The 13031-nt window shown below is 38.9% G+C and overlaps 1 protein-coding gene across 9 annotated transcripts in view; it reads right to left on the bottom strand.

The window, feature by feature from the left end:
• Positions 1–13031, bottom strand: part of EXOC6B (exocyst complex component 6B) — a 717212-nt gene that overhangs the window by 273305 nt on the left and 430876 nt on the right. For all 9 annotated transcript variants that reach the window (XR_013830987.1, XR_013830988.1, XM_079940498.1 and 6 more), the window contains one exon: positions 10789–10968. Coding sequence is in view for 7 of the 9 variants with exons in the window: in XM_079940498.1 (XP_079796624.1) it covers positions 10789–10968 (180 nt within the window). In the remaining 2 variants the exon portion in view is untranslated. The remainder of the gene's footprint in view (positions 1–10788; positions 10969–13031) is intronic.

The following is a 13031-nucleotide window of genomic DNA, read 5'->3' as shown; positions in this document are numbered from 1 at the left end:
AGAGAAAAGCGGAGAGATTCCCACAAGGAGGATCCATGCTGACCAGCACTCACCAGCCCGAGAGGCTTGTCTACTCAGCTACCAGGGTGGGTGGGTGCTGGGAGCTGAGTCTCGGGCTTTGGAGGTCAGATCCCATGGAGAGGACTGGGGTTGGCTGTGTGAACACAGCCTGAAGGGGGATAGTCTGCCACAGCTAGCCGGGAGTGTGTCGGGGAAAAGGTCTGGAACTGCCGAACAGGCTAGAGACTTTTCCTTGCCACGTTATTTCGCGGTGCGTGAGCAGAGGGGATTAAGAGCACTGCCTAAACGAGCTCCAGAGACAGGCGTGAGCCGCACCTATCACCGTGGACACCAGAGACGGGCATGAGATGCTAAGGCTGCTGCTGCAGCCAGCTAGAAGCCTGTGTGCGAGCACAGGTCACTCTCCACACCTCCCCTCCTGGGAGCCTGTGCAGCCCACCACTGCCAGGGTCCCGTGATCCAGGGACAAATTTCCCGGTAGAACGCAAGGCGCACCTCAGGTTGGTGCAATGTCATGCCGGCCTCTGCCGCCACAGTCGTGCCCCACATTCTGTACCCCTCCCTCCCCATGGCCTGAGTGAGACAGAGCCCCCTAATCACCTGCTACTTTAACCCCGTCCTATCTGAGTGAAGAACAGATGCCCGCAGGCGACCTACACACAAAGGCGGGGCCGAATCCAAAGCTGAACCCCAGAGCAGTGCGGACAAAGAACAGAAAGGGAAATTTCTCCATGCAGCCTCAGGGGCAGCAAATTAAATCTCCACAATCAACTTGATGTACCCTGCATCTGTGGAATACCTGAAAACACAACGAATCATCCAAAATTGAGGTGGTGGACATTGGGAGCAACGATATATATATAAATTTTTTTCCTTTTTCTCTTTTTGTGAGTGTGTATGGGTATGCATCTGTGTGTGATTTTCTCTCTATAGCTTTGCTCCTACCATTTGTCATAGGGTTCTGTCTGTCCGTATTTTTTTTTTTCTCAAGTAAAGTTTTTAGCACTTGTTATCATTGGTGGATTTGTTTTTTGGTTTGGTTGCTCTCTTCATTCATTCTTTCTTTTTATTATTTGTAATAATTATTTTCCATTTTTTATTTTAATAACTCTATTTTATTTAATATTTTCTTTCTTTCTATTTTTCTCCCTTTTCTTTTGAACAATGTGGCTGACAGGGTCTTGGTGCTCCGACCGGGCATCAGGCCTGTGCCTCTGAGATGGGAGAGCCGAGTTCAGGACATTGGTCCACCAGAGACCTCCCAGCTCCACGTAATATCAAACGGTGAAAATCTCCCAGACATCCCAGTCTCAACGCCAAGACCCAGCTCCACTCAATCACCAGCAAGCTACAGTGCTGCACACCCCATGCCAAGAAACTAGCAAGACATAACACAACCCCACCCATTACCACAGAGGCTGCCTAAAATCATAATAAGGTCACAGACACCCAAAAACCACCACCAGATGTGGACTTGCCCACCAGAAAGACAAGATCCAGCCTCATTCACCAGAACACAGGCACTAGTCCCCTCCACCAGGAAGCCTACACAACCCACTGAACCAACCTTAGCCACTGGGGGCAGAAACCAAAACCAAGAGAACTACGAACCTGCAGCCTGCGAAAAGGAGATCCCAAACACAGTAAGTTAAGCAAAATAGGAAGACAGAGAAACACACAGAGGATGAAGGAGCAAGGTAAAAACCCACCAGACCTAACAAATGAAGAGGAAGTAGGCAGTCTACCTGAAAAAGAATTCAGAATAATGATAGTAAAGATGATCCAAAATCTTGGAAATAGAATACAGAAAATACAAGAAACGTTTAACAAGGACCTAGAAGAACTAGAGCACAAACAAACAATGATGAACAACACAATAAATGAAATTAAAAATTCTCTACAAGGAATCAATAGCAGAAAAACTGACGCAGAAGAACGGATAAGTGAACTGGAAGATGAAATAGTGGAAATAACTACTGCAGAGCAGAATAAAGAAAAAAGAATGAAAAGAATTGAGGACACTCTCAGAGACATCTGGGACACATTAAACGAAACAACATTTGGATTATAGGGGTCCCAGAAGATGAGGAGAAAAAGAAAGGGACTGAGAAAATATTTGAAGAGATTATATTTGAAAATTTCCCTAATATGGGAAAGGAAATAGTTAATCAAGGCCAGGAAGCACAGAGAGTCCCATACAGGATAAATCCAAGGAGAAACATTCGAAGACACATATTAAATAAACTATCAAAAATTAAATACAAAGAAAAAATATTAAAAGCAGCAAGGGAAAAGCAACAAATAACACACAATGGAATCCCCATAAGGTTAACAGCTAATCTTTCAGCAGAAACTCTGCAAGCCAGATGGGAGTGGCAGGACATATTTAAGGTGATGAAACAGAAAAACCTACAACCAAAATTACTCTACCCAGCAAGGATCTCATTCAGATTTGATGGAGAAATTAAAACCTTTACAGACAAGCAAAAACTAAGAGAATTCAGCACCACCAAACCAGCTTTACAACAAAAGCTAAAGGAACTTTTCTAGGCAGGAACAAAAGAGAAGGAAAAGACCTACCATAACAAACTCAAAACAATTAAGAAAATGGTAATAGGAACATACATATCGATAATTACCTTAAACTCAAATGGATTAAATGTGCCAACCAAAAGACACAGACTGGCTGAATGGATACAAAAACAAGAAGCGCATATATGCTGTCTACAAGAGAGCCACCTCAGACCTAGGGACACATACAGGCTGAAAGTGAGGGGATGGAAAAAGATATTCTATGCAAATGGAAATCAAAAGAAAGCTGGAGTAGCAATTCTCCTATCAGACAAAATAGACTTTATAACAATGACTATTACAAGAGACAAAGGAAACTACATAATGATCAAGGGATCAATCGACGAAGAAGAAATAACAATTGTAAATATTTATGCACCCAACATAGGAGCACCTCAATACGTAAGGGAAATGCTAACAACCATAAAAGGGGAAACTGACAGTAACACAATGATACTAGGGGAATTTAACACCTCACTTTCACCAATGGACAGATCATACAAAATGAAAATAAATAAGGAAACACAAGCTTTAAATGATTCATTAGACAAGATGGACTTCTTTGATATTTATAGGACATTCCATCCAAAAACAACAGAATATACTTCCTTCTAAAGTGCTCATGGAACATTCTCCAGGATAGATCATATCTTGGGTCACAAACCAAGCCTTGGTAAATTTAAGAAAAATGAATTCGTATCAAGTATCTTTTCTGACCACAACACTATGAGACTGGGTATCAATTACAGGAAAAAATCTGGAAAAGACACAAACACATGGAGGCTAAACAATACACTATTTAATAACCAAGAGATCACTGAAGAAATAAAAGAGGAAATCAAAAAATACCTAGAAACAAATGACAATGAAAATACGATGACCCAAAACCTATGGGATGCGGCAAAAGCAGTTCTAAGAGGGAAGTTTATAGCAATACAATCCTACCTTAAGAAACAAGAAACATCTCAAATAAACAACCTAACCTTACTCCTAAAGCAATTAGAGAAAGAACAAAAAACCCCCAACGTTAGCAGAAGGAACAAAATCATAAAGATCAGATCAGAAATAAATGAAAAAGAAATGAAGGAAACAATAGCAAAGATCAATAAAACTAAAAGCTGGTTCTTTGAGAAGATAAACAAAATTGATAAACCATAGCCAGCCTCATCAAGAACAAAAGGGAGAAGACTCAAATTAACAGAATTACAGTGAAAAAGAAGTAACAACTGACACTGAAGAAATACAAAGGATCATGAGAGATTACTATAAGCAGCTATATGCCAAGAAAATGGACAACCTGGAAGAAATGAACAAATTCTTAGAAAAGCACAACCTTTGGAGACTGAACCAGGAAGAAATAGAAAATATAAACAGACCAATCACAAGCACTGAAATTGAAACTGTGATTAAAAATCTTCTAACAAACAAAAGCCCAGGACCAGATGGCTTCACAGGTGAATTCTATCAAACATTTAGAGAAGAGATAACACCTATCCTTCTCAAATTCTTCCAAAATATAGCAGAGGGAGGAACACTCCCAAACTTATCCTATGAGGACACCATCACCGTGATACCAAAACCAGACAAAGATATCACAAGGAAAGAAAACTACAGGCCAATATCACTGATGAACATAGCTGCAAAAATCTTCAACAAAATACTAGCAAACAAAATCCTACAGCACATGAAAAGGATCATACACCATGGTCAAGTGGGATTTATCCCAGGAATGCAAGGATTTTTCAATATATGCAAATCAATCAACGTGATACACCATATTAACAAACTGAAGAATAAAAACCATATGATCATCTCAATAGACGCAGAAAAAGGTTTCAACAAACTTCAACACCAATTTATGATAAGAACACTCCAGAAAGTAGGCATAGAGGGAACTTACCTCAACATAATAAAGGCCATATATGACAAACCCACAGCCAAATCATCCTCAATGGTGAAAAACTGAAACCATTTCCACTAAGATCAGGAAAAAGACAAGGTTGCCCACTCTCACCCCTATTATTCAACATTGTTTTGGAAGTTTTAGCCACAGCAATCAGAGAAGAAGAAGAAATAAAAGGAATCCAAATCGGAAAAGAAGAAGTAAAGCTCTCACTGTTTGCAGATGATGTGATACTATACACAGAGAATCCTAAAGATTCTACCAGAAAACCACTACAGTTAATCAATGAATTTGGTAAAGTAGTAGGATACAAAATAAATGCACAGAAATCTCTTGCATTCCAAATACTAATTATGAAAAATCTGAAAGTGAAATTAAGGAAACACTCTCGTTTACCACTGCAACAAAAAGAATAAAATACCGAGGAATACACCTACCTGAGGAGACAAAACACCTGTACTCAGCAAACTATAAAACACTGATGAAAGAAATTAAATATGATACAAACAGATGGAGAGATATACCATGTTCTTGGATTGGAAGAATCAACATTGTGAAAATGACTCTACTACCCAAAGCAATCTACAGATTCAGTGCAATTCCCATCAAACTACCACTGGCATTTTTCACAGAACTAGAACAAAAAATTTCACAATTTGTATGGAAACAAAAAGACCCCGAATAGCCAAAGCAATCTTGAGAAAGAAAAACGGAGCTGGAGGAATCAGGCTCCCTGACTTCAGACTATACTACAAAGCTACAGTAATCAAGACAGTATGGTACAAGCAAAAAAACAGAAATATAGATCAATGGAACAGGATAGAAAGCCCAGAGATAACCCCACACACATATGGTCACCTTATATTTGATACAGGGGGCAAGAAGATACAACAGAGAAAATACAGCCTCTTCAATAAGTAAGTGGTGCTGGGAAAACTGGACAGCTACATGTAAAAAAATGAAGTTAGAAAACTCCCTAACACCATACACAAAAAGAAACTCAAAATGGATTAAAGACCTAAATATAAGGCCAGAAACTATCAAACTCTTAGAGGAAAACATAGGCAGAACACTCTATGACATAAATCACAGCAAGATCCTTTTTGACCCACCTCCTAGAGAAATGGAAATAAAAAGAAACAAACGGGACCTAATGAAACTCAAAAGCTTTTTCACAGAAAAGGAAACCATAAATAAGACGAAAAGATAACCCTCAGAATGGGAGAAAATATTTGCAAATGGAGCAACTGACAAAGGATTAATCTCCAAAATTTACAAGCAGCTCATGCAGCTCAATATCAAAAAAACAACCCAATCCAAAAATGGGCAGAAGACCTAAATAGACATTTCTCCAAAGAAGATATACATATTCCCAACAAACACATGAAAGAATGCTCAACACCATTAATCATAAGAGAAATGCAAATCAAAACTACAATGAGGTATCACCTCACACCAGTCAGAATAGCCATCATCAAAAAGTCTACAAACAATAAATGCTGGAGAGGGTGTGGAGAAAAGGGAACCCTCTTGCACTGTTGGTGGGAATGTAAATTGATACAGCCACTATGGAGAACAGTATGGAGGCTCCTTAAAAAACTAAAAATAAAACTACCATATGACCCAGCAATCCAACTACTGGGCATATCCCTGGGAAAACCATAATTCAAAAAGAGTCATGAACCACAATGTTCATTGCAGCTCTATTTACAATAGCCAGGACATGGAAGCAACCTAAGTGTCCATCGACAGATGAATAGATAAAAAAGATATGGCACATATATACAATGGAATATAATTCAGCCATAAAAAGAAACGAAATTGAGTTATTTGTAGTGAGGTGGATGGACCTAGAGTCCATCATACAGAGTGAAGTAAGTCAGAAAGAGAAAAACAAATACCATATGGTAACACATATATATAGAATCTAAAAAAAAAAAAAAGGTCATGAAGAACCTAGGGGCAAGACAGGAATAAACACGCAGACCTACTAGACAATGGACTTGAAGACATGAGGAAGGGGATGGGGAAGCTGGGACAAAGTGAGAGAGTGGCATGGATATATATACACTACCAAATGTAAAGCTGATATCTAGTGGGAAGCAGCTGCATAGCACAGGGAGATCAGCTTGGTGCTTTGTGACCCCCTAGAGGGGTGGCATAGGGAGGGTGGGAGGGAGGGAGATGCAAGAGGGAAGAGATATGGGGATATATGTATATGTATAGCTGATTCACTTTGTTATACAGCAGAAACTAACACACCATTGTAAAGCAATTATACTCCAATAAAGATGTTAAAAAATTAAATTAAATTAAATTTTAAAAAGGTAAACCAAAGGTACATTACAACTGCAACCCAAGCTCAACCCTGATCAATCCATGATTGGATTAAGATGATAAGGCCCAAACCACAACCCACCCACTCATTCTAGCTACTTAGTAAGGGAAAGGATGAATTGATTCTGGTGGCTGTTGATATCATTTGGAACCTCTACATATTTTAAAGACAATGTCTAATATATACCAAAAAATGGTAGGAAGAGATAGGACCATATGACTGAAAACAACAGCAAAAAAACCGAAAAACCAAAACCTCAGAAACAAATCGAACCAATATGTAGGTGAACTACACATAGGCATTAATAAATGTCTTTAAAAGAACTGTAGAGGAGGATCAGGATAGTGGATTAAGAGGACATGGAGCTCACATTTCCCCATGAACTCATCAAAATACATCTACATGTTGAACAATTCTCACTGAAAACTAACTGGAAACTGGCAGAAGGAATCCGGTACAAACAAGGCTGTAAGAAAGATACACAGGTAGTCAGGCAGAATGGGAAGAACGTGACCGGGTTGGGCCCTGTGTTCCTGGGAGGTGACTCAGAGTAACAGGAAGAATACATGGGTGGACACCTGCCCTGGGGAGTGAGTGGTGAGAGCCACAGATTGGATGCCCAAGTCTGGGGTCCTGTGCAGGAGAGACAAGACTCCTTGGCTGGTTGGAGGACCACTGGGACTAACAGGGGGGTAGTGGGAAGCCTGAACACTGCTCATGAAGAGCACATGAGTGCTGGGTTGCCCTCAAGGCAGAGTGGAAAGAGTTCTGCTCTAGTGGCTGCCAGGTTTCCCACAACCGCCTCAGTGCGTGCCTCAGCCTGAGCTGAGCCAATGCACCAGTGCTGCTCACTCCATGTCGCAGCAGGGCATTAAATCTGGGGTGGTCATGACCAGGGAGAAAACTCGATCTTGGGATGCAGAGACAACCTGGCCTTTGGGCGGAGCCTGGGTGGGATTGGGGTCATTGTTAATGCTTACTCAAGCAGAACATCACAAGCAGCCCAAATCTCTGATGGCAGCACTCGAACATAGCTCAACTCCTGATACTGAAAGTCCACATAGACAACAATAGCTCTATAGTGTGGTTCCACAACAGGGCAGGGGCAGCAGGGACGGGGGCAGTAACCAGCTGTGAGGGAAACAATTGTGGGAACCTATACAGGCAGTGTATCAGCGACAGCTTGAACCTCTGTCTGCAATCAACACAGGCCAAGAGACCCTATGGACCCAACTTACTTCAGCACTTCCTGCCACTTGGGCAAGGCTCTCGTGTGGAAAAAGGGGGAAGCACAAAGGGAACAGAGCTGGCCCAGGCCAGACCCTCAGGGCTTCTGCTCCAGGAATTTGGGATCAGACCCCACCCCTCATAGGGTGGTCATGGCCATTGAGCAGAGGGGAAGTCCCACTTCACACCTGGTGCCAGCTCTAGCTCCTCCATCTCTAGCCCCACTCCCTACCAAGCTGATAGCTACCAGCACATCCTGAGGAAAGATGTGACTTGTTTCCACACCAAATCCAGCTCTCCCACCAAAGGCACTGGGCACACATAGGGATGCTGCCACATAAGAACACCCCTTCAAGACCACAATAGGTAACTGTTTCACCTAAACTCATAGAAACAGAGAAAGTTAAGCAAAATGCAATGGCAGAAGAACTGTTCTCAATTGAAAGAGCAAGAAAAAACAGCTGAGAAAAAAATGAAACATAAATAAACGATTTACCTGAAGAAGAATTCAAACCATTGGTTATAAAAAATGTTAACTGAATTAGGGGAAAGAATCTATCTATACACTAATAGCTTTAATAAGAAACTAGAAAGTATTTTAAAAGACCCAATCAGAAATGAAGAATTCAACAGCTGAAATTAAAAGCACACTAGGAGGAATGAATAGCAAACTAAGTGATACAGAAGAATGAGTAAGTGATCTGGTAGAATAATGTAAATCACCCAATCAGAACAGCAAAAGAAAAGAGCAAATTGTAAAAAATGAAAACATCTAGGAGTTCTCTGGTATATACTACTAAAGAAAATCAACAAAACCACAAGGGAAGAAACAAAGAGAAGAAAAAATGAACAGAGAAGAACTACATGAACAAGCAGAAAATAAGTGACAAAATGGCAATAAGTACATAACTATTAATAATTACTTTAAATATCAATGGACAAATGCTCCCTCAAAGGACACAGGGTGGCTGATTAAATGAAAAAACAAGACCCTTCTATATGTCGCCTAAGAAACTCACATACACAAAGAAGGTGAGGAAATGAAAAAAGATATTTTACGCAAATGGGAACAATAAGAAAGCCGGGGTAACAATACTCGCTTCAGACAAAATAGACTTTCAAACAAAGCTATCACAAAAGACAAAGAAGGGCATTATATGATGATAAAGGGATCAATACAAGACAAGGATATTACACTCAGTGTAATATTAGGGGCACCTAAATATATAAAGCAAATATTCACAGACATAGAGGGAGAAATTGATGACAATACCATAACAATAGGGAACTTTCATACCTCACTTACATCAATGAACATATGATCCAGACAGAAAATCAATCATATAACAGTGGTCTTAAATGACACACTTGAACAGTTAAACTTAAAAGATATCTACAGGACATTTCATCCAAAAACAGCAGAATACACATTCCTTTCAAGTGCACATGGAACATTCTCCAGGACAGATCACACACTGGGCCACAAAATAAGGCTGAACAAATTTAAGGAGATAGATATTAATATCAAGCATTTTCCCCCACTACAATGGTATAAAATTAGAACTCAATTACAGGAAGAAAAATGGGGAAAAGCATGAACATGTGGAGACTAAACAACATGCTACTAAAAAACCACCTGGTCAATGAAGAAATCAAAGAGGAAATCAGAAAATACGTTGAGACAAAGGAAAAAGGAAACACAACACTCCAAAATCTATGAGGTGCAGCAAAAGCAGTTCTAAGGGGGAAGTTTATAGCAATACAGGCCTTCCTCAAGAAATACGTAAAACCTCAAATAAAGTACCTAACCAACCACTTAAAGAAATTAGAAAAAGACAAAGGCCAAAGTCATCAGAAGGAAGGAAATAATAAAGATTAGAGAGGAAATAAATAAAATAAAGATCAAGAAACAACAGAAAAGAGGGAAAGAGGGAGGGGCAAGACAGGAGAAAGGGATTAAGAGATACAAAACTACTATGTATAAAATAGATAAGCAACAAGGATATATCATATAGCACATGGAATTATAGCCATTATCTCATAATAACTTTTACTGGAGTAAAATCTGTAAAAATACTGAATCACTATGCTGTACACCTGAAACTAATATAATACTGTAACTTTTTTTTTTGGCTGCACCGTGAGGCATTCGGGATTTTAGTTCCCTGACGAGGGATCAAACCCATGGCCCCTGAATTGGGAGCACAGAGTCGTAACCACTGGACTGCCAGGGAAGTCCCTAATATAATATTGTAAATCAACTATACTTCAATTTTTAAAAGTCTGTGATAAATATGCTCAAGAAAATAGAGAAAAGATAGACAAATTGGAAAAAGGATGGAGAATTTCACCAGAAATTTGAGGATATAAAAAAATTTAAATGGACATTCTAGAATTAAAAAATACATATCTAAAATTCTAACTCCTAATTTTCTATTCTACTTCTACCAAGGCATTCATTGTATGTTTGTACTAATTACCTTGAAGTTAGGAGGGATATAAGTAGCATAATATTAGGAACCATTTCCAGAATAAACAAAATGCAAATGTCAATGAGAAAATGAGAAAGAGGTCTTTAAATCTTGTTAAGGGATGATAATTATAGTGTGAGCTTTTATATCCACAGCTTTCTGGCTAGTTAAAGCAGAAACAAACATATTTTACCAATCTAGATTTTAAGAAACCTTTTTTCTATATGATGGACAAAGTAAAAGCAATGGTCACTTACAGGAAGGTGTGTGAAGACAGCAAAGGTGCTACGGAGAAAGGCAATGAGGTCTACTAGGTAATCACTAGCTTTGTTGCCCAAATCTCCTGTCATCCAGTCATAGTCAGCCAGCTGTAGAAACTGGTCAATCTTCTGGTTTAAGTTGGTATAAATCTCTTCTTCAGCTGCATGTCTGGCATCCTGTGAAATACGAAATTTGAATAGTCATTCAAAATTCCAGTATAAGCAAAGCAGAAATCTCTGCTTGGAGACATCTCAAACTAAGTAACATAATTGAGGATATCAAGTAATATCACAGTCTCCATTAATTTTTCTTGTTTTCAAAAGCTCAGTAGAGTCCTTTCTATTTTGTATCTGCAAGACAAATTATTATATTGATTCACCAAATAGAGAAACTGCCTTCACTGCCCTCAGCTATCTGCATCCTGTACCTTCTTACCTATGTTTAAAACTACACTCATTCTCAGGATCCTGTTCTCTTTCTTCTCTTCTGGAATTCCAAGAACCTCCCTTCCTGCAATATCAACCTCTCTTATAGTTGCTAGTCTCTTCACTTTGCTTATTTTAAGTATCCTGAAGTTTCTAATTTAATGCTGTATGTTCCCACTAGTTACTATCCTACCTTTCTAGATTCTTTATAATCAAGTTTCTTCAAAGATTGGCACACATTTCCTAAAATACGCTCTAATTAACAACAGTCCTGAAAAATGCTTAAATGACAGCAAAAAAGTTCCTAGATCAATTAAGTCTGAGAACCCCAGTTTAAAAGAGTCTTGATTTACACTGGCATATAAAAGGCTCTAAGAAGTGTTATGGGACTAAAGCTCCAAGCAAAACATTTTTAGGAGAAAACAGTCTACGCTGCAATCTAACAATCCATCAACATGGACTGGTCCAGGGTAATCCATGACCGCCAGGCTACCATATCCAATATCCATTTTTCAGTCTCATCTTACCCTGTTCTCTGTTGGCTTTCAGGACATAGTTTTACTTTTACTTTTCTGGCCTCTAATCCTCTCACTTCCGCTGGATGATTTCATCACCTCCTATGGCTTCCACTATATCTGTCCAAACCCTTTCTTCTTAAAGACCCATATTTCTGATTGTTTCCTGCACTATGGCTCACAGAAACTTTGAATATTGTAAGTCCAGGACAAGAATAATCATAATTCCCACTCTTCACCTGTTCATTTCAGGCCAAGGCAGAGATTTAAGTAACATATTAGATTCCATTCATTCCTTCATAGGCACGGTGTCCTATAAATTCTACCCCCAAAACTTTACTCGAACTCATACCCGCCTCTCCATTTTCACCTTTTTAATGGCTGCATAGTTTTACAGGTATTTACATACTATAATATAGGCATTGACTATGTTTACTTATATGAACACAGTTCTAAGAGCATTTCTCTGCTTACATATTTACTTACTTGTATGATAATTTAATATTGTCCTTGAATTCCCATTTTACTAAGTTTTCTTTTAATTAATAAACATTATTTTCTAGAAATCTGGGCTTAAAGAAAAATTGAGCAGAAAGTACAGAGCATTTCCAGATACTGCCCGCCATCCCCTTCCCACTGTTTCCCCTATTTAAAAAACCTTGCATTAGTGTGGAACATTTGTTACAATAGATGAACTGATATTGATATTTTATTATTAACTAAAGTTCACAGTTTGCATCAGGGTTTACTATTTGTGTTGTACAGTTCCATGGGTACTTACAAATGGATAATGTCATGTATTCACTATTACAGAATCGTACAGAATAGTTTTCTTGTCATAAAAATCCACTCTACTCTATCCATCCCTCCCTTGCTCATCCCCCAAATCCTGGAAACAAACCATCTTTTTACTTTCTCCAGAACTTTGCCTTTCTACAATGTCTTATACTGGGAACCATGTATGTAGCTGATTGGCTTATTTTACTTAGCAATGTGCAGTTAATTTTCCTCCATGTCTTTCTATGGCTTGATATTCATTCCTTTTCATCACTGAATAATATTCCATTGTCAGGACGTATCATAGTTTGTTTATCCATTTACCTATTGAAGGACATCTTGATAGCTTCTAAGTGTAGTCAATTTTGAATAATGCTACTGTAATGATTTATGTGTAAGTTTTTGTGTAGCTTAACATTTCAATTCACTTGGATAGTTACCAAGACGCATGACTGGTGAATTGCATGGGAAGACTATTTCTGTTTAGCCTTGTAAGAAACTGACAAACTGTCTTCCAAAATA

Source organism: Stenella coeruleoalba (assembly GCF_951394435.1).
Source record: "Stenella coeruleoalba genome assembly, chromosome: 13".
Classification (NCBI taxonomy): Eukaryota; Metazoa; Chordata; class Mammalia; order Artiodactyla; family Delphinidae; genus Stenella; species Stenella coeruleoalba.
The sequence above is the reverse complement of the archived record's forward strand: the minus strand, read 5'-3'. Positions and strand labels throughout refer to the sequence as shown.